This window comes from Amblyomma mixtum, chromosome 1, assembly GCF_055824585.1.
Source record: "Amblyomma mixtum isolate Tamu chromosome 1, ASM5582458v1, whole genome shotgun sequence".
Taxonomy (NCBI): domain Eukaryota; kingdom Metazoa; phylum Arthropoda; class Arachnida; order Ixodida; family Ixodidae; genus Amblyomma; species Amblyomma mixtum.
Window position 1 is genome coordinate 145,562,726 of NC_143012.1, and position 25,348 is coordinate 145,588,073.

Below are 25,348 nucleotides of genomic sequence, written 5' to 3' on the forward strand. Positions count from 1 at the left end.
GATGCATCTTCTGTGAGAGTTGGCACAGTACTAGTTCGAATGTTGACCCTAGCAGGCACAGGACCTGTCAGTGGCATGCTTGCGTGCAGTTCAAAAGTAGGGCTGTGTTCGGCTCACCTCTGATGCATCTGTTGCATCCATAGTTTGTGAAGAAAGGTTCTGTGGGATGTGCAGGTGAAAGCTGTGAACCTCTGCGTCTTCTCTGCTCTCAGCATGCAGATTTATTTCTCCTATTGCCTTATGTGCTTGCTACAAGGTCACAACCTGTCAGGGACGGATTACGATGGATGCACCTGCAAAAAAGTTAATTTCTACAGCCTTGCTTCAAATTCTGTTTGCGCAAACATGCTCCACTAGCCTTGGCTCTCTCAGGCCATGCTTGGCTATAGGAAGGCCATGTTTTGCCTGTGCATTTCACTCAGTAATTTCTTTATTTGTGCCTGAGATTACTCATGAGGTAGTTCTGTCTGCTGGTTTAGTTTTACTGAAGCTTTGGACCTGCCAGTATCAATTGTTTATTAAATAAAACTGCCTTTTTCTAACCTCATATGTTTCAAACAAGTGTTGGGTCCCTTTGAGGCAGAGTAATTGGGAGTCGACTGGACTGAGATAAATGAGATATCAAATGTAGTTTTCACTGCTTATTTAGTCTGGCAAGAGAATGGTCCGATGAATCATGCAGTATCAACCCCCTGACATATTCATCATCATCATCAGCCTGACTACACCCACTGCAGGGCAAGGGCCTCTCCCATTTCTCTCCTATTAACCCTGTCCTGTGCGAGCTGCGGCCACCCTACCCCCACCTAACTTTCTGCTGCCCCCAGCTACGCTTGCGTTTTCTTGGAATCTAGTCTGTTACTGTTAACGATTATTGTTTGTCTTCCCTTCGCATTACATGCCCTGCCCAAGCCCATTTCTTCTGCTTGCTTTCGACTAGGATGTCTATAACCCATGTTCAATCCCTCACCTACTCTGCCTGCTTCCGGTCTCTTGACGTTACACCTTTCATTTTTCTTTCCATAGCTCGCTGCGCTGTCCTTAAGTTGAACCCTTTTCACTAATTAATCACTAGCAACGCATTGCGTGCCACTCGTGTGTTCTCCGTATGGTGTGCGCTACCTTGCTCTTCCCACAAGGTTTTTGTCTTGAGGGGTGGACTGCTCTAGGAGCCAAGACCTGCCGTTTATTTTTTGTGCTTTCCGCAGGTGCAATCATGGAGGGAACAACCACGTCATTGAGCGAACCATCTGGCCAAACAAATCTGTGTGGAAACTGAACGGTGCCAAGGTGGCACAGACATCGGTGGGTACGCCTGCTGCTAGCCAGCCATGTTTGCAGTGCAACTGCTGCATAACACTTGCATTGTGTAAGCAGCCTGGCTATGAGGATGAAGGGAGCGTTGTTAACTTAAGTCATTTCCTTCTTTTTTTTTTGACCAAAGAAGTGTGTGCAGTGGTAGGAAGCAAAATGAAGTAATGGCAAGGAAGAACAAGACGGAAGGCTCAAAAGCTCATAAGTGTCAGCCATTTATTTATTTTTATTTATTTTATTCATTTACAGTACCCCTAAGAGCCCTCATGCGAGGGTACATAAGGGAAGGAGGGGGGGGGGGGGCATACAAGCATGAAAACACGGCACAGGCACTTGAAACAAAAATACATGTAATAGCGAAGTATGAAATAAAGCTAGTAATATACACAAATAACACAACAAACAACCCAGAATAAAATACCCGGTAAACGCACATAACGCAACAAAAATACAAAATCTGTTAGTCCATGGTTTGCTTTAAACCTCAGTACCTCTGTGTGATGGCAGGTTATTCTAGTCTATTATAGTGCGAGGAATGAATGATTTTGCGTAAAGCGATGAACGGCATGTTATGCATTTTATTTTGTTATCGCGGTCGCGGCGAGGAAAGACTGCAGGGTGTGGCAAAAAGAAGTCGTCGTGGAGGGTGGGATGGTGATACAGTTTGTGAAGTAAGGTTAGGCGAGCGAGCGAAATGGCGTCGACGTGATAGTGGTTCCAACTGGGCACGTTGTTTTAATGCTGTGACACTGGTGAAGCGTCAATAATCTGAAAAGATGAAGCGAACAGCACAGTTTTGCAGGGAGGCAAAGCACTGTTTTTCTAAAATAATGCGAGTGAAGGAGGGCTAACACACTGGTCACTTTTTCTTGGAGCTGTGTGGGTCTTGTATATCTATATCTCATGTACCGTATTTGCTTGCATAATGATCGCACCCCTGAATCTTGTTGTCAAAATTCTACTTATTTTATTCCCCGTGTACTCATCGCACCCAGAACTTGCTGCTGAGATTTGTCGTGTGCCAAGTCTAGCTGACGATGATTGTGCTTGCCATCAGTCAGCACTTGGTGACAGATGGAACGGGCAGACCTTGCTCACTGAGCTGCCATTTTTGTTTTGATGTCCTGCACTGTTACAGCGGCGGCCGCCTGTTGTTTGACCTGCAGACATCCCGCAGCAAATGCTTTCTGACGCATTTCCATGAGTCTTGATAAAAACGTGTGTTCACCATTTGGCAAGTTGGTGTTGTGCTTTGTGGCCAGACCTGCAACTTGTTTACGTTATCAATGCGGAAAGCTGGGCTAGTTGGTGTGTCATCATTAATTAAAAGACTAGGGCATGTAACTAGGACGCAGACACAGAAGAAGACAGGACAAGCGCTAAACATCAACTGAGTATTTACTGTGACAAACAGGTACATAAAAGCGCTTCGGTGGCACATGCGCACACTGGGCTAGAACGAGCACAAACTAATCAAAATGGTGCAAACTGCTCCTGAGGTACATTTCTTCTTTTTTGTACAGGGCAAGTGATGTCATGCTAACACAGCTATCGCCTTCCCTGTTAATGCGATAAGCCTCACAAATCTCACGGCTTAGCCTCATGCCTCCCCTACCAAGCACACGCGGGTCATCAAACGGTGGCACGCACCCGCACCGCTTACAATGCGTGGCCAAATGCCCCCCCGCCAATGAATCCACCAGTGTGCGGTGCTCTCATAGCCGGTCATTCAGTCAGTGTCCAGACTGCCCCACATAGCATCTACCGCAGAAGAGGGGTATGCGGTATACAACGCCAGCAGTGCACGGAACGAACTTGCTCTCGTGGTTTAGGGTGCAGACCGGTTTCCTCTTCTCATTGACAGTTTTGCACATGCACACCAGCTTTTTGGGGGCAGTGAACACGACGTCCACACCACACTTCCCTCCAGCTCTCCTCAGCCGGTGGGATAACTGGTGCACATAAGGTATGGCCGTGCACCTGAGCCTTGTGCATTTTTCTCCGGCTGCCATGCATAGGCGGCCACCTGCCCTGACTTCTTTCATGAGGCATTCCGCCACAGCCGGCACTGCATCCTCAGGAAAACCAGCCTTCTTGAACCAGTGCACTTGCGTTTACAAACTGACCTCAATTTTATGCTGGCAAGACCTCTCGAGAGCACCTCGCGGGCAACTTTTTGCAGTGCCCCGTTGGACCGATTTTGAATGGGCCGAATTATATGCTAAAATTTCCTTTTTTGTGCGTGGCTGGTACGAACCAACAGATGTGCCCAGTGCCAAAGAACAAGCATAGCTCCAGGAACTGGAGGCACCCGTTCATCGGAACCCCTCCTCGGAGTGGGAGTGCGGGGCGGAAGGCTGGTTTCCCAATGTTTCCACAATCTTTAGGTGATTTGAAAAAAAAAGAAGTTGTGCTTTAGAACTGAAATTAGAGCCGCCGCGGTGTCCCAGTGGTTATGGTGCTCGGCTGCTCACCCGAAAGACGCGGGTTCGATCCCGGCCGCGGCGGCTAGAATTTCTTTGGAGGAGAAATTCCAGAGGCCCGTGTGCTGTGCGATGTCAGTGCACGTTGAAGAACCCCAGGTGGTCGAAATTTCCGGAGCCCTCCACTACGGCGTCTCTCATAGCCTCAGTCGCTTTGGGACGTTAAACCCCATAAACCAAACCAAACCAACCAGAACTGAATAACTATGATACTGTGCTGCTTCCTCTGCAGGTGGAGGTGCTGGTGTCCTCCCTCAACATCCAGGTGGGCAACCTGTGCCAGTTCCTGCCCCAGGACCGGGTGGCCGCCTTTGTGCGCATGAGCCAGCAGGAGCTGCTCGAGAGCACCGAGCACGCCGTGGGCTCCGCCGGACTGGTCCGCATGCACCGGCGGCTCAGGGAGCTCCAGGTACGACTTCCACCTTCTGGGGGCCTCCGCTTGGCGAGCCGGAAGTTAGCGTTCGATGCAGAAAGAGGGTACAGTTGAACCTGGTTGATGTAATCCAGGGTTTGACGGAATCCCGTCTGGTCAGGTTGTGGCATAGTAGAATGTACTATCGCGCTCAATATGAGTTGCAACGCGCGGTCATCGACCGGGGCTCGTTCCGTGGTGTGCCTCCTCCAAACAGTCGCTCGGAATTCTGGGAGAAACTGCTGTTCCAGGAAACAACAGCACCCCCGCTCAGGACAAAGTTTCTCCCAGAATTCCGAGCGACTGTTTGGAGGAGGCACACCACGGAACGAGCCCCGGTCGATGACCGCACGTTGCAACTCATATTAAAGGGACACTGAGGAGAAATTGAAGTTGACTTGCATCGACAGAATACCAGCTCCTGATTACAAAAACGCCATTCATACTGACAACAAAGCTCCTGTAACATAGAAAAGAGCAAGAACCAAAATACAGGTATCGCCGCCACAGGCCAAACTCGCAAGTACAAGCTTCATGGCGTCATAGCACAAAACAGTGTTGCTAGAACCAATAGTTCTAGCAACACTAGGACACGAGAAGCTACGAATCACTGAGGCGCAGCAAATGCATGCGTAAATCTCCTTGACGTCGCCAGATGGCGCCACGTACCCGATAGCTACGCGCGCTCCTGCCGCTCCGGGACCAATCAGCGCTTGCTCTCAGCGGTATGGGGGCTCCCGGTATTCCGCTAACGGTAACAAGGTACACCGTATGCTAAAGGCGTCTATTTGTGAGAACTTCGTTGAAGACTTCGAGAACGGGATCCATTGTAACGCTGGCAAAACGCCGGTGCAAATGTAAACGAAGCGACGGCCGCAATAGCCGATAGATGCCTTCAACGTGCGGCCGGCGGTAGCTTTCTTTTCGGCTGCTGCTGGACCGCACTGCTGGCCGCCAGAAATCACGGAGTCTGCGTTACGTCATGTGAATGTCATGTTTCACGTCACTTAGTTCTGTGTCGTCACAGCAGAATCCCAAGTTTGAATCAGAGCGGCGGGAAAAACTATTTCAACTTCGAATCCAAATTTCTTAGAAATAAATGCATCTTTCGCTGCCGGCCAAGTGGCAACAAAGCCATGAAATGCCGAACTATCGGATTTTGCTATAAAAAAAATATTAATAGAGCTCTCCTCAGTGTCCCTTTAAGCGCGATAGTACACTTGGGTCACTGACCGCGTCAAAAAGGGGGTTAGTTGACGTTTCGGAACCGCTACGGGTTCCTTGTTCACAATGAATAACCGGCCCATTAAGATGCACCTTATGTAGCTTTGACCAGGCGACATAATGATTTTGCATAAACACAATCAGACATCGGAGAGATCGGAAATCTGCCAAGGTGGGTAAAAGAGCACTGAAATGATGTCACAAAAAACCGGACGGTGTCAAGTGCAGTGGTAGAACACGCGCAAAAAGAAGGGCATGAGATCGCTTGGGATGACGTGGAAATCGTTGCTACAGAAAGAAACCTATCAGCGCGGCTGCACTTGGAATCCCTGATAATATAGTCGACGCCGAACGCTATCAACAGAACCAAGGGAAATCTTCACCCGGCTTACGCAAAATCATTACGTTGATTGGTCAAAGCTACATAAGCTGTATCTTAATCGGCCGGTTATTCATTGTGAACAAGGAACCCGTAGTGGTTCTGAAACGTCAACTAACCCCCTTTTTGACATGGTCAGTGACCCAAGTTTACATTCTATTAAACCTGGTTACAACGGAACTGAAAAAGAGAGGGATTTTTCGTCACATCCAGTTCTTTGTTGCTTGCAGTTTTCACGAGAAAAGTCATAGGGAACTGCAGAACAGTAACCAAAATTAGAAGTAAACGTAGGTGAAATCAGCTTGCAAATGCTTACGGGAAACAGCGTTAGTATTTGAAGTCGTAAACGGGGAGAAACGTTGTTGTGTGCGAGACAGTGGGGGAGGGGTGGTGAGGAGGAGGGTGCCCTGTACGTTGCAGCACGACTGTGGTGGCCGGGAGGCCTCCCTGCGGGCGCAGCAGTCGCAGCTGAGCCAGGAGCGCCAGAAGGTGGAGCAGCTGGGGCCGGACATGCGCAGCCTGCAGGCCTACAAGGAGGTGCAGCTGCGCATCGACCGGCTGCGTCAGAAGAGGGCCTGGCTGGTGAGTAGTGCTGTGTGCAATCTTGAACTTGATATATTAGAAACATGCTCGTCGATTAGGAGTGCATTATTGCGATCGCCACTGTCTTCAGAAAAAAAGAACTATCATATAAACGCTTGTAAGGGCTGCACCCCGTTTTCCCGAAGGAAGTGTTAAAAAAAAAATAAATCTGTGTAAGGGCCGCACCCAAACTTTCCATGACCCAGGTGGGTATAGCCTTCTAAATGCACGCGCCGTGGCCTCTGTGATCACCTCAGGCTGCGAGCAACGGTGCACTTGATTGCGGAGCACTTTATTGAGGAGCGCTTTATTGCGGAGGGCACGCAAGCGCACAGGAGCTTCCAAGTGCTGTTCATGGATGGCGCCCGAGTCCGCGGTCATCATCATCACGTCAACTTTTTCTCCTCCGCGACCTCCCGCTATCCACATCGGCGTCAGTATCACCAGCTCCTGCCTTTTCTGGCGTTCCTTTCTCTTGGCAGTTGCACCGTGCGTTCACCATAGTAGGTAGTTTTTTCGGTTGTGGCTTTCACGTGCTGCAGCCGAGCATTGCAGTTTAGCACAATGGGCAAGCACCTTAATAGCTACACGGCTGGGAGTTAGCTCTCGAACGCGGCAAGCTTGCGGTGGGGAGGAAATTCGACGTGGCTGAGAAGTGCGTCTGATGATGGTGCAACCAGAAGGACGCATTGAGGAACACAAGCTGCAAAAAGCCCGCTTTCCGAGGCAAGCCGTGCGAGTTTCCTGAAATGGAAGAAGAGTTGCTCTTTTATGTGATGGAAGTGCGGAACAACGGCTGCGCTTTGACAGTGGACGTGCTGCGCGGCTTCTTTTGGGATGAGCATGCACCAGAGCATGGCACCAGCTCAGAGCCGAAATACTTGGCGAGTGACGATTGGACACAGAATAAATGCGTTCATTCTCTGATTGGTGTGTTTTTACTTAAAAAATTTTTTTTTTTCGCAAATCGCGTGTAGGCCTGCACCCCGAAATTGGCCCTCGAGTCTGGAAAAAAAAGTGCGGCCCTTACAGGCGTTTATACGGTATGACGCACGTTACGCAGGCTCTGCACTGCTCTGATACCCGGGTCACACGCGCTTGAGAAATAACAGTAAATGCGTAATAATGCCTGAAGTTTGTAAATGCCGTTGTTTTTGTAGCTTGTGTTACATGTGCGCATTTAATGTCATGATAATTAAGTCGAGGCATTCATAAGGGCCACTAGCCTGTCAAATTTTACCTGATTGTAAACAGTGGTACTGAGCCCAAAAATTTTGGCGATGTTCTCCAAATGTAATATAAAAATTCTTCTGCTGAAAATGCCACTGTTTTTGATTAACATGTCAAAAGAGTAGCCATAAATCTGTGTGACAGCAATAAAGTTCCAATAAGGAAGGCTTTCAGGCAAGGAGACGTGATCTCACCAATGCTGTTCATCTCCTGTTTACACGGGGTATTTTTGAAGCCTGAACTTGAAAAGTTGAGAATACTGCATTTCGATACTGTGCCATTTCCTTTTCTCAAAAACCAATTTATTTAGGCAGAGAGTTCCCATACCCAGTGACATTCTTAGTTTTTCTGTAAAGACATGCCGTTCTGAAAAGTTATGTGAAGTTTAAGGGTGGCAGTGTTTGACACTGCAACTCATTAAACTAATTGCAAATTATGTACAATGCAAGAAATCATCTGAAAATATCAAATCAGAAAACTGCATTTGAAGTTCTACTATCTGTCACGGGCCTGCCGATTATGCTGTAGGTGTTCTGTGGTCAATTGGGACACCTTTCGCACCACCCTCGAAGATCTCTCTGTGCAGTCATCTACACTACGTATGGACTGCATACAAACTGTGCTCAACAAGGCTACAACTGTCACCTGGACAGACTTCAATCGCCCGGCGCCGGTTGTGGGTCTGCTTAAGTTGTAGGCTGCTCACCGACAGGCGGAGATGGCCGCCTCCTGAGACTCGGACTTCTGCACAAGCACGCACAAGGCTGAATTACCTACTGCCAAGGTTCGCAGATATGAACGCAATCTCTCGCGAAGGAAGTGACATGCGTGGTGTGAGCAGTTCTCGAGAAAGTCATCGAATGCTTCTCTATGGTGAATAATTTTGTGCTACGGAACACGGTTCCCGTCGTCCTGATGCAGCGGCCACAGCATACTTCGCTGCTAACTTAGCTCCGAATGATTTCGCCAGAGAAGCAGTACGCAAGTTTTTCGCTGAGTATGATGTGTTGCCTCTGAGAGGATCACAGGAGCCTTCTTGGCTGGCATTCCAGCATATGCCGATAAGCTACCATCTACAGCTGATGCCGAGAGAATTGCAAGCCCATTTTCCATGCTCGAGTTGCTTGCAGCAATAGATGAGGCCCGTCGGAAGACTGCACCCGGTCCGGACTCCATTCCGTACGAGGTGTACAAGAACTTGAGTTCTTCTGTACTCCCTCATCTCCTCGCCATCATTCACAAGGTATCAATAGAAGGCGTCATACCAGACACCTGGAAATCGGCTATTGTGATCCCCATCCCAAAGCCGGGAAAGCCACCGATAGACCTCGGTAATTTCCAGCCTATATCCCTTATGCCAACATTGTGCAAGCTTACCGAAAACATGCTTGCCACATGACTCGTCGGGGTGGCTTGAGCACCATGGTTTCTGTCACCCCACCCAAATTGGCTTTCGTACGTCCATAGGTACAGAAGATGGATTGGCTGTCTTGGCGTCAACAGTTCTAGCATTAATTCGCAGCCACAGTGTACATACCGTACTCGCCATGGACGTTGAAAAGGCGTGTGATAATATCAGTCATGCTGCCATCCTGGAATCCCTTGACAGGCTGCATTTCCCCGTTAGAGTGCGCAATTTTGTAAAACCCTTTCTTGAAGGCCGACACTTTACATACGCCTCAGTGGTGAGGCCTTTGGAACATCTGTGCCTCTTCGCGGCATACCCCAGGGATCGGTACTATCGCCCACATTATTTAATATTACTTTTATCCCCCTTGCTTGGCGCTTACATGAAGTGACTGATATTAAGTTTTTATTGTACGCTGATGACATCACTGTGTGGTGCACCCACCACGACCTGTTGACCCAAGCCTCCGCCCTACAGTCAGCCCTAGATTTAACGTCGACTTATGCCTCTTCAATTGGTCTTCAGCTTTCAGTGTGCAAAACTACGTATGCGTCAGTCGTCAGCCGCTGGGGACGCTGTAAACTCGCTGCGACACCAATTAGTCTCCACCTACCCGGAACTCCAGTTCAAGAAAGTTCGACCGTAAAAATCTTGGGCTTGACAGTACACGAGTCAGGAACAGGGACTGCTTGATTTTCTCGAGCTATAAGGCAAGCAATTCAGGCGTTGGGTCTGATTAGATGCATTGCTCCTACAGCAGGCGGCGTCCGCTATCTTGATGCAAGACAGTTTGTGCGGGCCGTTGTGTAACCGCGCCTTGTTTACCAAGCCCAATTCCAGCGTTTGACGAGGGCTCACTATGATTTCCTTGAAACTGTTTGTCGAGAGGCAATGAGGGTAATCTCTTGCCTTCCCCGCATCACCCTGATCGTGGTGCTCCAAGAACACGTGCAGCTGAATACACTAGACGAGCTGGTACAGCAGTGACGTGATGACCTTACACACACAATGTGTGCACTCGGTGCATGTGCTTCATTGCACTCCATTCTACAGCCGCCTCCGCCAGTTCTCCCTCCCTGGTGTTTTGTGCAGCTAAGCGACAACATACCAGCTGATCTATGTCGACCATCATCTACCTCGTGGCATCGTCGCTTCGCAAAAAAATTACAGACCAAGACACCCATCTGCTGCACGGCTCTCAGTCGTTACTGTTAAAGATCAATTGTTAAAGATCAGGTAGCATGGTTGGGCCGGAGAGGGAATGAGGGAGGTCGGAGATGAGGATGCGGGAAAGACAAGGAGGAAAACTTTATACTACAACTAATTTACTTTATGTACAAAGTAAGGAGCTCGATGACGAGACACTCGATGCTGAAAAGCTCGATGATGAGACGCCTCGGCGGTACTTGCTGCCGAGTTTTTAAAGTGTTCTCTTTCCCTAGGTTCCCTAGATGGGGGCCGGGCCTGCCGAGGAAGGAAGTTCACTGTGGCACCCATCACACACTCTCTCTTGAGGGAACACGCCCCCGTCACGTGTTGGGAGAGGGAGAAAGATGCCATCCACGTTGCGCAGATGCTGGAATGTCCACGAGCGGCGTTCCCGCGCATTTCATGCGTTTGCACGGGTAGGGTCCAGGCTACGTGCAAGTCCATGCGGTGTAGGGGAGACGCTCGCTGAAAACTTCTTCCTGGCAGACGGACGCTGCTTCCGTGGGTAATCCAGGAGTTGACCCCGCGTGCCTGCAGTGACTTATCGGCATTCCGCTGCAGCCGCGCCGTTTTTTCCACACGACGAAGGCGAAACGAAACATTACATACAGTGACGCAAGCATCCAGGCCTATGAAGCAACGACTGCAGTTTACTGCCCTTGCAAGGCTGCCCTGAACAAAGCATCCAGGTTTTGCTTCCCAGAACCTCCTTCCTCCTCCTGTGCGGAGATGCTTGCGATTCAAGAGGCACTTTGCTCTCCGGCTGTCGTTCCCCTGCCACCTACGGCCCGCATTGTCATCCGCACTGATGCCCTTCACGTCACATGCCTACTGCGGCATGTCAGTCGCACCCCAGGCGTTTGCCAAAACATTTATCGTCTAGCGATAGGCATCCCACAGCCAATCCTTACTGCGTGGGTCCGATGTGACCTTCTAAGCTCACAAAGCCATTCAGATGCTGGGACCTGCCTTGTGACTCCAACATCGTCTCTGCCTCGAGTCCTCACTCTGGATGACACCACCCTCCTTTTAACAAAAAAGAACCACCTCCGGTGCTTCGCACATGCTCGAATCCCTTCATCGCGGTCTTACCCGTGCAGAGGAGGTGGTGCTTTGGAGGACCCGGACCGGGGTTGCCCTAACTCCAGCCGTGACACAAAAGTGGCCGCAATTCCAAGGTTTATACAGTTGAATCCCGGTACAACGAACGCCGCTTCAACGAAATTTTCGCCACAACGAAGTAATTTGCATTCCCCGTGAAACCCCCATAGGACTTAATGTATTAAAATTTCCTCAAAAACGAAGTACTTTGCGAGCACGTGTTTGCTTCTACGAATTTTTTTTGCGAATTTTCGCGGGTGAGTGGCCCCTCCGTCTTGTCTTTCTTCAGAAGTTGAGTGCTGAAGAGCGACTTTCCCGTTCCCGCCGTTAATTTTGCATCGCAGACTGTTGGGGGGGGGGGGGGGGGGGGTACGCGCACTCAATCGCACATCCTCCTTGCGCACACCCTCGTGTGCTTTTTTTTTTTTTTCTCCAGATGCCCACGTGATTTTTGAAGTGACGTCACTCCCCGCTCATTGGCTCTTTGCTGGGCTTCTTCGATTGATGTAGCTCGCTGTCATGGTGCTCGCGGTTTCCTGTCAAGCACGAAAGCGCGTCATGATCACTTGCTAGCGGTGTTGGCTGGTAAGCGTTCGCGGCCTCCAAGCGAAGAGGGGCTCCTCGAAAGCGCGTGTAAAATGCGCCAGCGCACGCCAACTGCTAGCGTTTCCGGCCGCGTCCTCCGTGGCCGCGTCGTCTGCTAGGCACCGAGCGCGTTTCAGGCAGTCTGTGTGGACCGGTGGGCAGAGCCATCGGTGGGCGGAGCTTCGTGTCCTGTCGGAGAAAAAAAAAAAAAAAGGAAAACGCGAGAGTGCAGGAAGAAGCCCACTCCGCTTCACCATTTCTTCCTTTGTGTGTGCACCGTTTAGCGTGGTCTCGTCGCGTCTCTGCTCTGCTGAATTCCTAGGATGTCGCCGCCGGCGGCAGCAAGCCCGCGAGAGCGCCGTGGTAGCACGCAGCGGTGCAGATGCGATGAGGCCCGACGGCTCTCGAAACGATGTGGGGGAGGAGGCAAGTAGAGGAGGTGGTGAAAGAAGGAACGGAGAAGAGGAGGAGGAGAGGCGGCGTTGGGCGAGAAGAGAAGAGGAGGAGGAGAGGCGGCGTTGAGCGAGAAGAGAAGCGGAGGAGGAGAGGCGGCGTTGGGCGAGAAGAGAAGAGGAGGAGGAGAGGCGGCGTTGGGCGAGGAGACATATGCAACGCCAGCCCGGGATCAGCCGACTCGTCTGTAATTTCTCGACAACGAAATTCCGCGACAGCGAAATTTTTCGTCCGCCCCGCCGATTTCGTTGTGGCGGGATTCAACTGTATACCCCACCCCCCCCCACCCCCCCCCCCCCCACCCCTTCCCCCGTGGACATCCAGTCTGCAAGAACAGAAATACCGAGGCTGATATTCAGCACCTGCTGTGGGTTTGCCCGATGCTGAAGCCGACAAGAATTCGGCACCTGGTGGCAGTGGGTCTCTCGCAAACAGTCCTGATTCATATACTGCTTCGATGCGAGGACCACATCATCATTCACTCCTCGACGTCATTTATTTAAGCATCCTCGTCATCCATCGTTAAATACCCTTTTATGCCCTGAGGCAGTAAACATCGCTTTTAAAAAAAAGTTCTACCATATGTTATGAGATGAATGGCTGGTAGCCTCACTGTGATATTTGCTAGTAAAGACGCAGGTCCTTCCCATTTTCAACGCTGTCTTCGCATTCTCAGATTATCACAAAAAACCTGAGGCCAGGCCAGTGCATGTCACTAAGAATTCAGCAAAATTTGTGGGCTTCAAATCTAGCCAAGGCAGTGGCAAAACTTTATTTCTATAGTTTGACCTGGATATATAATGGAACTGAGAGTAGTCCGAGATTTTTTGTTGAGTTCAGGTTTTTGTTATCTGGAGGTTTTGCGTGAAGATTCAGAGTGGCAGTGCATAATAAAAACCAGAATGTGAAATGAATATGGTGAAACCACTTTAGGAGTGTTTACAGTAAATCCACTTACTGGAAGTCATAAACCGTGATCGCGCTGGCTGATGGTGTGAGTGTGGTAGCAGCCACCTTAACTTTGTTGCACAATGCCGCTACAAGTTGGGTGGGGAGGGGGGGAGTCTGAGGTAACATGGCCGGCTAGAAGAGAGCACGTGGGTCGTGCTGCCGCCGCCATTAGACTAGCTGGAGATGCACCGGCTTCTTCCCACATGCTCTCACCGACATGCAGGCTGGGTAATACTATTTTTATTTCTTTTTATCTGCCCACACTAATTCATGTCGGTGAGCGCTGGCAACAACGGGAAGAGTCCTTTTCCTATTATTTAGGTATTCACGCAGTTCTTATTCCTTCCACATTGCACATTTTTGCTTGTTTATCGATGCCTTTTCCCTGCACACGGTCTCGAAAACTTGGTCATGACGATCTTTAAAGTGTGTCAGCCATCCATCAGAGGAAAGAGTCATCAATGCCCAGCATTGCTGCAGGCGACCGGGCTTTCACCGGAACCACATCACCCACTTGTTGCTTGATGCTTCCGTGATCCAAACCAGCAGCGCCTTCTCCAAGTAGGCAGTGGGGCGGTTGCCATTTATTCCCAAGGCATCTTGAACTGGCCGTGCTCAAAAGCATCCAGTATTGAGCGCTTGTTCTCGATGAAGTTGGAAAGCATGTTTTGCTTGATCCCGTGCCTCAGCGCAACGTCTTGCTTGGCGCTGCTTCCCTTCTTTCGAAATCTTTGCCAGGTCGAGTGTACGATAAGAGCTATGAGTTGTCATGATTATCTGTGGCACGACTACAGCCGAAATCTGAAGCGTGGAATCATCCGCAGAACAAGCCAGCCAATGCGCTGCTGACTCTCTCAACAAACACACTCGCCAGCTAGACTTTGCAGTCTGCCTCGCATCAATGCATGCTCCAAGTTTAATCTCGCACAGTCTCGCCGCTTCCAGTATCCAGTGCCGCGGGCACCTATGGCAGCTGCAGCTAAGAATAATCTTGTCGCTTCAAAAATGGCAGCGCTGTGGGTGGCTGCAGTGGCGATGATACCAGCGCGGAGCATGCAGCTGCTGTGTCATTTGAAAAATTGCACATTCTAGTAAAAAATGACGGTCGCCTGAAGCCTCTTGACTGAACCAAAAATTTCATTTAAGCAGCTTCGAATTATCTGGATTCAACTGTACACATTTTTGAGCTAATGAGTTGCAGTAAACTGAGCAGGTTGCAAATTGCAGTACGGCTAATGCCATTAAATTTACTGTGCAAATGGCATTAAAACTTGAGGCACTTAATAGGGATTACTGGGTGCATTAAGGCATAATACTGGGTGAGATTGCTAAAATTCCATAAGATAATCGAGTCGAAGGTACTACAACATTCTAGAAGGTGATGACTTATGCATACCTTATATAAGGGCAATGGAACCAGTGCAAACCAGTTTTGGTGGGAAAATTGCAAGAACATTAGACACTTATTGCAGACACCGCAGCAGACAACCTAAATGCTGTCTTATTTTCTTCTTTAAGAAGGTGATTAAGAAGACCTTCAAGTTTTTTTTTTTTTCTTGCCTTATATTGAAGAGCGTGCTGCAAGCGAGTTGCTTCGTTCTTTTATTTTTGAGTTGCCGATCCCTTTGGTGGTGCTGTTGTTTTCAGATGGGGCGCCAGTGAGCTCAACTGTCCGCATTGCACATATGTGTTGTTGTGCAGGAGTATGACGAGGCCCGGCGTGCCTACCTCGAGGAGAAGCAGCGGCTGCAGGAGACGGAGGATAAGGTGCGGAACCAGGACCAGGAGGTGACGGGGCTCAAGGGCCGGGTGGACGCTGCCAGCCGTCATGGGGCCCAGCTGAGCGCCACTGACAAGCAGCTGGTGAGACACAACGTCTCATCCTAACCACGCTTCGTTTTCAGTGTCCAGTAGACCTGAGGCCGATGACTTAAGGATATGGCTTAGTTGCTGCTAGTTCAAAGTGGACGACCACACTGCTTTAAAGGTGCACTGAAGAGGAATCTGAACTTGTCTTTTTGCCGCAGAAACTCGATCTACACGTTCCTAGCATTCTTGGAAACTGCAACTTATTGCCCTGTGTGGCTGATTTCCCTAATTAAATCGAATTAACGTCCGGCCCCCACCTGTCTTTTTTTTTAATTCTCCCTCATACGGTGGGCGGAGTCGGCCAACGCGTGGAGTGCCCTTCAGCCAGCTCCGTGGAGGCTTTGCTTTCGCTTCATTTTGTTTTTTAGGTTTCCATGAATAAATAGTTTCATTTTCAGATAATATAACTGCAAAATAAGCCCGCAGAAATGAAAATACGCGCGGACTATTTGCTTCTACGGACTACTACGTATTACTCCGCTGATGGCAGAGCAGCAAGCCGCCACGGGACTGGCTGAAAGGCACTCCCCATGTTGGTCGACTCCGCCCACCGTTTGAGGGAGAATTAAAAAAAAAGGCGGGAGCCGGACGTTAATTCGATTTAATTAGGGAAATTGGCCACACAGGGGAATAAGTCGGGAGTTTCTAAGAATGCGCGGAACCTGTAGATCGAGTTCCCGCGGCAAAAAGACGAGTTCAGATTCCTCTTCAGTGCACCTTTAAGGCACAAAACATGCTATACAGTTGAACCTCGATATAACGAAGTCCTACTTGTAGCCGAAAATTTCGTTACATCGCGAATTTTGTTACGTCGAGGTTCCCATGTTTCAGCTGTCAAAATAAAGTATAACTGGTTCAGGAACACTGCTTGTTGATGGGAACTTGTAAATCACTTATTGAGGAAATACACAAGAAAATCGAGTAATAGTATCGCTAACAAGGGCACCGGATGTTTTTTTCTACATCAGGAGCATAATGAGTGATAGCAAACACCGCGACGGCATCATTTTTCTCCGTGTGCGCATAGCAAAAGAACGAGCGCAGCGCCTAGTACTGAAAGCCGCCACAAGATGTCGCTACTGGTATCATCATCATCAGCATTGAACATTTGCAGCCGGGGACGCATCAGAGAAAAATAAAGAAAAATGTTCGCATCGGTCACGCCGGCGCGGTGGGATTGTGCTCGCGGCGTGGTTATACTCCGACGTAGCGCGTGCGCGCGCGGCACGGCGACGTCACGTCCGCGAAACAGCGGCGCCCGATCGCCAGCGTGTTCGGCGGCTACCGGCGCGCTCTGACGGCGCCCGGCGCGGAATGCAGCCGGCTGCATTTCGCGCGGGCCGCGCCGAGAGCGCGCCGAAGCCATGCAGCTGGCTGCATTCGCGCGGGCCGCGCCGAGAGCGCGCCGAAGCCGCCCACCCAGAATGCACTGCGCGCGCCTCCCACGCCACGCCTCCCCTCTACCCCCTTCGCCACTCGCCTCCTCTGCCAGGGCATGTTTTTTTTTTTCGCCGCTCACCCGTTTTAAAGGTACGACCACACTAGCTCCACGAGTTTGTCAACACTGATGACTTTTTTTTGTTGTTGTCTACGAGGACATCGCACACACACAAAAAAAAAACGAACGGACGCTGCAAGAAAATTCCGGTTTGCGCTTTCACGTTCAGAGTCTACAGCTCGCCAGTGGCGTCATGGCGCGGCGCGTCTTGAAACTTCCATGCCGCGGGCTTTGTATGCACACGACAGATGGCGCGGCGGTACGTTCTCGCACACTGCCGGCAAAATTGGCGCGTAAAAGGGCAAATACAAACTGCGTTTCGTCTCGGCTAAACTTTTAGCTCTCATTCGATTGTCAAGGTAGCTCCTGGCACATGCATGCGATGCGCAAGGACTTCGTTACATCGAAAGTGCGGAGCAAAATTACTTTGTTAAATCGCGAAAAAAAAATACATGGTTTTCAATGGGGAAGTGATTGGGAAATGAAAAAAATGCGTTACATCGCGAATTTCGTTACATTGAGGTTCGTTACATCGAGGTTCGACTGTATTACCACATTAAAAGTGCGGGCCAAACGACGGACAGAGGGCAAAGCACCAACTCTGAGCTAATTTTATTCATGCCCCAGCAGGGGTTTAATTAAGAGGATTGGAAACATTTAGGAGATGGGTGTGAGGGAGAAAAACTGCAGTGAAATAAAGGAGGAGCCGAAATTTCTGTGCCACCTGTCCCATTTTTTTAGCCTGCTAATAGTCTTCTTGTCACTTCAAGCAGTGTGGTTGTCCGCTGTGAAGACCCAGTGCTGCCGACTCATCCATCTCTCTGGCCACGTTGCCTGTGCTTGAAGAATGTCCAAAATTAAGGGGGCATCTGAGATCTGTGGACTCTCATTTTCCCCATGGAGGGCATCGGTTGAAGCAGATATTTGTGCCGTGGACCCGAGCACCCACGCTTAGTGATGCATGGCAGCACTGTGTCTGGGGAAAAGGGAATCCTGGGGGTTGAGCCAATGCTGAGTGTTTGGATGTTTAAGGCCTCTCAGTGGAGGCAACTCACCACTTTGGCCCCCACTTCCCACAAACGGCCTGACTCGACCAGGGAAAATCAGCAGTCGCCTTTTAAGACGAAAGCCTTTAATGCCTCATACTGTCATGACCAAGACATGTTAGCAAATGTGTCCGCGTTTCGGATGCATGCCTTATATGGGCATATGCCAATGAATAGCCAATCGATACTTAATCGGGTGCAATCGAAAGACATCGGAACATGATGTAAAGGGATTTCATGATCGTATCATTGTACTTAATGACAATGAATAATTGGTAATTAGCAGTAGTTAAGAAGTGGCATGTGGGACTGTGCACTGCACTTGTATCTTAACAACACTAATTAATCAGTGTACTAGTTAAGGTCATGTTAACTATCACTAACCATACATTAACTAGTATCACGAAATATGCAAGTCATGCTTAACTATCATTAACCATCATTAATATTTAGACGTTTCGTAGACATTGTGTCGTACATTCTAGAGACCTTAATCATGACACATGTTAGTGACAGGACATGATAGATGGCATTAGAACAATGGTAAAGACCAATTAGCCTAATTAATCTTTCTAGTCAGACCACACAAATAAATAAAACCGAGCAGGAAATTGGTCGAGTTGGGGAATCAATCTAACCAGAGTCTCCGGAGTGCGAGATGAGCACGCTAACCACTCCGCCATGCCAGCTGGATGGTCTGGAATGAACAAAGGCTTGTCTAGCTAATAGGGCGTCTTCCTTCACTCCCATCTTCCTCCCTTTCCTTACAGGGAGGTTCAGGTGTCCACTGAGATATGCAAGAGAGATACATTTCCTTTCCTCAAAAACCAATTTACCAGCAATTCTGTGTACTCCCTGACAGGGTTGCAAGATGCTGTCGCGTTCCACTCTTAGAGGCCAAGCTTTACATCTTAACCACATATCAGTGACACAAGCAGCAACACTGCGCTTAAGGCTTTCGCCTCACCGCACTTTAGGTCAACAAAGTGCCCCACTGAATTTTTTCCTCTCCTCCCTTCTAGCTTTCACTTTCCTATCCATGTCGAGTGTGACCAATTCCGCATATGTGGCCATCAACCCATTAATGCTATTAAGGGTCCCTTCAAGTTTCTTCCAGCCCAGTTTCTCATTATGCTGGTAGCGTTCTCTTCCATCTCTGGTGTTGACGTCTCCTCCTCTCTGCATTACAGGGGGAAGCGGCGGCTGCGCTCATGCGGAGCGTGGAAGCGTCCTCCAAGAAGCTCGTCGAGCTCGAAGAGCAGGTAGGTGGTCGTCGCACTAGCTGCGTTCGCTCATTGCGATCACATACACCCTCTAATCCTCTAATGGGGATACGTGTTGTATCGTCGACAAACTTTTGCGAAGTTTGGCCGAATTTCAAGTAATGCAGTACAGTAAAACCTCGTTAATTCGGCCTCCGATAACTCGAAAATTTGGATAATTTGGACTGTGACTGGAGATATGACATGCTCAACAGACTATCGTATAGATATTCATCCACAGGCCTGAACTGCGTATTACATTGTCTCCCACACCCCTCTGATGTGCGCTGTAAGGCAGTTTGACAGTTGGCTGGTTCCCGTCAATAGGCTAAGGGTTAGTCCGGCCGCGTAGTTTTCATTTTCAGAGCATCATCGTTAGGCAATGTCAGCTATCTGCTATGCAGATTAGCAGGCCAGCCAAGCCGCACACAGTTTGGTACGACGACTGCCTTGTTGTTGATCTTTCTTTTTCTTTTTGCTAAAGCGTCCTGCTGCTCTGGCAACAATGTGCGCTTCCCTTGCTTCCGTCTGTGTGGTATTTCCATTCTTCCAGCTCGCTGAAACTCCGCGCTCGTCATGTGCTGTTCGGGGTTTGTGCAGTGAAGCCTCCTCACATGCGACGCCACATTCGAGGAAGCTTTACCGTTACCATTTCAGACTCCAAAAGAAGCCACAGTGACCCTTGCCATTGTGGAGTAATTCTGTTTCCGCCACTCCCAATGGCATGCTGTAACTGGGCTAGACTGTATTTGGAAACTGATGTAAATTTGCTTCTGTACACTGAGAGGAGCAGGTTTTTATGGTGCATTTGGCTTCATGCGCTGCAAATTTCTGAATGACGTCCTGTGTTAGACTGATTTCTTTATTGCAATTTGATGCCTTTCGGTGTTGCTGAGCTAAAGCCGTGGCCACGAGTGAGTTTCACTGAATGGTGATGAGCATCTCTCTCTCGTGTCATATTTCTGCTGCGTGTGTTTTTCTTCTTCTCCAGTTCTCGTCAGCAAAGCGTGAGCTGAGACGCCGGCTTCAAGAGGAAGAGGCCAGGGCTTCAAGGTGGGTCACTCCTAAGTGGCTCTAACCAGCCAGTGTGGTTTAGTAACAGTTCCGAGTTTCTTCGAACGGGAGCCAGTTGATTTCGGCTGGTATCAACTGGGAATAGTTCCTTAAAGGGGGAGCCTAATCTTAAAAAAAAATTTTATTAACGAGGTCACAGTTAAGAAATCTTCAGGGAATATGTATTTTTATGTGCCGATTCTAAACATGTCATTTAATTTCATGTACAATTTCTTGAACACTTATGTAATTTTTATGCATGTATTTTGTGAAGACATTTGAAAAAAATCACTGGCGGGAAACTTGCTGAAATGCATGCTATTGGGTTCGCTTGACACCAAAGAATGCAATAAGGGTAAAATTGTCTTCCTGCCTATCATGGAACTTAAGCTGTAGGGTTTTGAAGTTGTCACTTCAGAAATGAGAAGAAAAAAGTGTATTCCTGTTTCTGAAGTGGCAGCTTCAGCACCCTATAACTCAAGTTTCATGATAGGCAGGATGATAATTTTACCCTCATTGCATTCCTTGGTGTCAAGAGAACCCAATGGCATACATTTCAGCGAGTTTCCTGCAGCAAATTTTCTTGAAAACTCTTCGCAAGATACTTGCATAAAAATAGCATAAGTGCTCAAGGAATTGTTTTACATGAAATTAAATGGCATACCTAGAATCAGTGCACAAAAATACACGTGCCCTGAAAGTTTCGTAACTATGCCTAAATAAAATTTTCTTTTCAAGACCAGGCTCCCCCCCATAGACTAGTCTGACCAATTGGGAGTTTTTTTTCACCTGGGTTGCAGCTGAGGAGTAACAGCTGTGACAACTGCTCTGGCCCTTGCGGGTGGCTTATTTGTATGCGCTCGGCAGTATAGTTCCGCAGAAACTTGCTGATATGAATCTGACAGGGTCACAAAAAAAAAGAGCAAAAAGTATAAAAACGAAAGAAAAAGAATGTGTGCGCTGAAGCACAGGAAGTGCTTTCTGTTGGGATTCAGGCAGCGTGGTTGGGCCAGAGAAGGGGCGAGGAAGTTGGAGATGTGGTTACGACAAGAGATCGAGAAAACTTTGTGCCAACTCATTGCGTTTTGTACATGTAAAGAAGAGCAAATGGGAGTCTCTTCTGGCCACTCTCGAGTTTTACATTCATTCCCTAAGTGCATAGATGGAGGCTGGGCGTGCCGGGGAAGGAGTGGCCTGAAAAGTTCACTTTTACATACATACAGTAGAACCCCGCTCATACATTTTTCACCGGACCGGGAAAAAAAAACGTAACAGCCGGGAAAACGCAACAGTGAGGAAAGCACCGAAAATTAATGAAAACAGTGCAGCTTTGACTTGAAACAATTAATTTCCGCAAATTGACCCTAGGACTTTAAAAAATCGAGAATGGTGGATTGCAGTTTCTTTCACTCGCTGGAAAGAACAACGCGTTTCTCAATAGAAAAGGCCGCATTGCTGTCAGCTTCGCTTTGCGGTGCGGCCACACCGCACGCACGCAGCAGTGCTGTGCAGTTCACGCGCTCACTGCAGTCCACGCTGAAGCGACGTTGTGCACAGCGTCAAGCACTGAAATGTTCGTAGGCTGCTCGCCGCGTAAGCCGCCCTGGCTGCCTGTCGACTGCGTTTAGTACGTCCAGCTTTTCCTCAAGAGGAAGCGCCTTCCGCTTACTCAACGCTGTCACACCATCAAAGCACGATAAAGATGTTGTTGCGACTGAGAAGGATGAAAAGGAAATTGCACGGGCCCTGCCGACTGGCTCCAGCCGAGCCACCACCGCTGTCACTTGCAGATAGAGGAGAGTTAAAAGATAAAAAGAAAGAGTGAAAGAAAAGACGCGCTGATAAGCGACCGCAGCCGCGCTCCTCCTCCTCACCACCTCCCACGATAAAGATCGCGGCGTTCGGCGTGGAGGCAGATAGCCATCTAGTGGCGGCCTCTCCAACTCGCGTGCGGCTTCTTGCAGCCAGTTCCGTAGCCAAGCCTGGCCAAGACTCGTCAGAAATCAAAATGCTGGTTGGCGCGCATTGCCCGGTTGGGTTCGGGGAGCCCGGTTGCGACGTATCATGCGGGATCGTTTCCTCGGCTACGACGTAACAGCGGGGTTCCCAATACATTGGATCCTATGGAAGCTATGCCGGGACCCGAAGAAAACGACGTAACAGCCGGGAAAACGCAGCAGTGAGGAACGTAACAGCGGGGTTCTACTGTACATAGAGGAATTTTATTGCAAGGTATATATATATATGCAGTACATAGAGTGTGCCCGCAGAAGCACAAGCGCTTGTGGGCGGGCCATGGCAGTCACAACAGTGCGTGGTCAATACAAAATGCTGAAAGTGCACAATTTACAATCCATAAAGAAGAAGAAGAAGAAAAATTAACAATAACACAAAGCCGATATATTACGTAGAGTTCAGCCAACGAATTTAGCGATTGATAATTATGTAAAGCAAAGAAAATCTGCAGTCAATAAATGGAACACAAACACAATAACAAGATACAGATTACAAAGCAACTCAGTATTTCCTTTCTTTGAAAGTTTCAAACCACGCTTGCAGTCCAGATTTGACAGCCCTCAACGAATGACAACCAAACACCTTTGCAGGTATTTATTTAAAATAGTAGGGTATATAGAACTATCGTGTCCTTTTACCATAATATGTATAAACCCTGGGAACTTTATAATGCGCTATGTGCGCATCATCACTCACCCGTCTCACTAGTGGACACGCCCCCGTCACGTGTTGAGCCTGAGGGTGAGGAGGATACCATCCAGGTTGCACAGACATAAATTGGGGTGGGCAAAAAAAAAAAAGGAAGACAAATAAAATTGCCCAGCCCTCACCGCAGGGAGCACAGCGGGCTTAGGTTGCACAGACGTATGTTAGAAAGGGCTTTAAAAAGAAAGAAAAATAAAAGTGCCCTGCAGGTTGCACAGGCAATGGTAGCTCAGCAAGTGGTGTTCCTAGGGTCAGTGGGTGGCTGACACGTGTGGCTCATGCCTGTTCTTCATAAGTCCTGATATGTAAGGCAGGCACGCGAGGTAGAGGAAACTGCCGGAAACTGCCCCATTGTGTGCGGACATGGTCACAACAGGTGGGGATAATGCATGCCTGCCCACCACCGCTAGGCTCGGCACACCAAAGAGACACCGGAAACGAGGCCTTTTGTGTTCCAAGTTCAGTGTGACGTTCCTTGGCGTTGAACATGGCTGTACTGTGACGCGGCCAAACGTGGTAATTGGACCCAGTTACACCCGGGTCCTCTCCGGGAGGTTCGTTATGGCAGGCCTTGGGTCCAGTAGACCGAGGATGCACTAGCAAAGGTGGGCTGGCTACTTCTTGAGGAGACTTGCTGTCACCGCTGCCGTGGCTACACCGGATGAAAGGGTCTGCTGTCTAATCCACTTAGGCTGGAGGGGAGCTGGGTGTAGCAGTTCTCGCCAACTTTGCTATAACCGGGCTAGACTGTATACATTGTTCCTCTGAATTTTGTGAAAAGGCCGCTGTAATATTAAAAACAAGTGGCACAAGGCTGGTTCAACATTCACTGTGTTCCTAGTGGTGTGCTACAGGTCAAGACAGTTCTTTATTATTATTTTTTTTTTTTCACAAAGCACAGGTTTTGGTTTTGAACTTTTGCGGCACAGTGTCTGTTGACATATCTTGAGTGAGAAGAAATTTTCATTCAAGAAATTTAAAATTCTGGAATTTGAAAAACAAGGAATGTCTTGAGCCGCACCATGTTCCTAAGAGTGCACCAAAACGAATGTGGTCACAATAGATAAAACAGTAGTGAGGCAAACTGCTCCACAAGGTGAGTACAGTCTTTGTCAAAAGTAACCAGGCTGCACGTCTTTTCTTCTGAGTCGTATATTAAAGTTATTATGTCAGCCCTCAAGCTCTAAATCTGTGTATGGTAAGAAGAACCTCTCTTCTCAGCTTCAAAGAACTTTTTGATCTTTAGGGAAGCCGTGAGGGCTCTGCTGTACGAATGAGAAACAAAACCATGGAGCCTGGTTACTTTTGACAGAGACTGTACCTATGCAGAGCCGCAAAGTGACAGCACGTTCCTGGCGCTACAAGAAATAAGCAGAGCAACAAAATGTGAGAAATATAAAAAAAAACGATTTTTGCAATCTCGTTATGGTCACAGAATATACTTCTATATAAGGATTATGTTGCGAGTCAGCTGCTGTGCCTGGACCTGTAGAAATGTACACAAGTGTAGTGGCGTTAATTTCATTTTTTTTTTTTCCCCAGGATGAAGGCAGATGCTGACTCCATCGCAAACATAGAGCGGGAAATGGCCGACCTGGCGCCAGACAAGAGTGAGGTGGGATGTCTCTCTCCGCTCATTCTTCAGAGACGGCGTGTTGCATGCTAAGGGAAGACGTGGGAAGCATCCCTGCCCGTCACTGTATTTTCTTGCACTTGTTTTCCCCCCAAAGTGACAGCACAGCCGCTGCAAAAACTATGGGAGAGACATCTGGTGCGATATTTTCTCCTCTTCCAGACGAATGGGTGACAGCTGTTTGTCCAGAATGGGAATGAATACAGTACAACCCCTTGAAGTTAAGGTCATTCAGACGAGCCGAAATACCTTGTCATTGGCATTGTTGGCCCTTTTTTTGCGGTTATGACGGGGTGTGGGCCTTATACCCCTGTCACACGGGCATTTCGGAGGCCCTCGAACTAGTAGGCTATCCACTCAAAGGCCATAGAGCGCTGCTACACAGGCAGTTTCAATGGCCATCGAGTCAACAGTCTATCGAGTCAGTGGAGCAACACGGGACTCTATCGTGATTTCGAGGGCCTTCGAGCTGTGCCCAATGTTGCTAGCGTTGCTTCGAGTGATACCAGTGTGCACTTTCATGCAAGAAACGTTAACAGTACAAAAGCATAAACAAGCTTTATTCTCCTAAACTTTAATGCAAGCAGTCTGTTCAATAATTTGAAACTTGTATTGGTATGGTTTAAAGCGCATTAATTTTATACTCAATTGCAGAAGACAGAAATGCCAGCAGTATCAGTGTTGCCAGTGCACTGCAAAACTGCGACAGCTAATTGTAAAAAAGGCAGTGCAACTGGTCTTTTATTAAGAACAACTAAAAACCTGACTCCAAATATGTGTGTTTCGGCATTTAGTATAGATTTATTAGATATTTTTGTTATTTGCGCAAAGTCGAAAGTAGCAACTGTGGGGTCACACAGGCTTGGCGTAAGACACGAGAACCATTTCAGTGGCCATTGAGATTTGCCGTGTTGCAGCAACAAAACTCCTTCGAG

The 25,348-nt window shown here is 48.7% G+C and overlaps 1 protein-coding gene across 1 annotated transcript in view; it reads left to right on the forward strand.

The window, feature by feature from the left end:
* The window catches only part of SMC5 (structural maintenance of chromosomes 5), a 91,324-nt gene that overhangs the window by 6,875 nt on the left and 59,101 nt on the right, over window positions 1–25,348 (forward strand). The window contains exons 3-9 of the mRNA XM_089557715.1: window positions 1,209–1,305; window positions 4,030–4,206; window positions 6,233–6,394; window positions 15,033–15,194; window positions 18,935–19,006; window positions 19,998–20,059; window positions 24,323–24,395. Of these exons, the coding sequence (XP_089413841.1) occupies window positions 1,209–1,305; window positions 4,030–4,206; window positions 6,233–6,394; window positions 15,033–15,194; window positions 18,935–19,006; window positions 19,998–20,059; window positions 24,323–24,395 (805 nt within the window). The remainder of the gene's footprint in view (window positions 1–1,208; window positions 1,306–4,029; window positions 4,207–6,232; window positions 6,395–15,032; window positions 15,195–18,934; window positions 19,007–19,997; window positions 20,060–24,322; window positions 24,396–25,348) is intronic.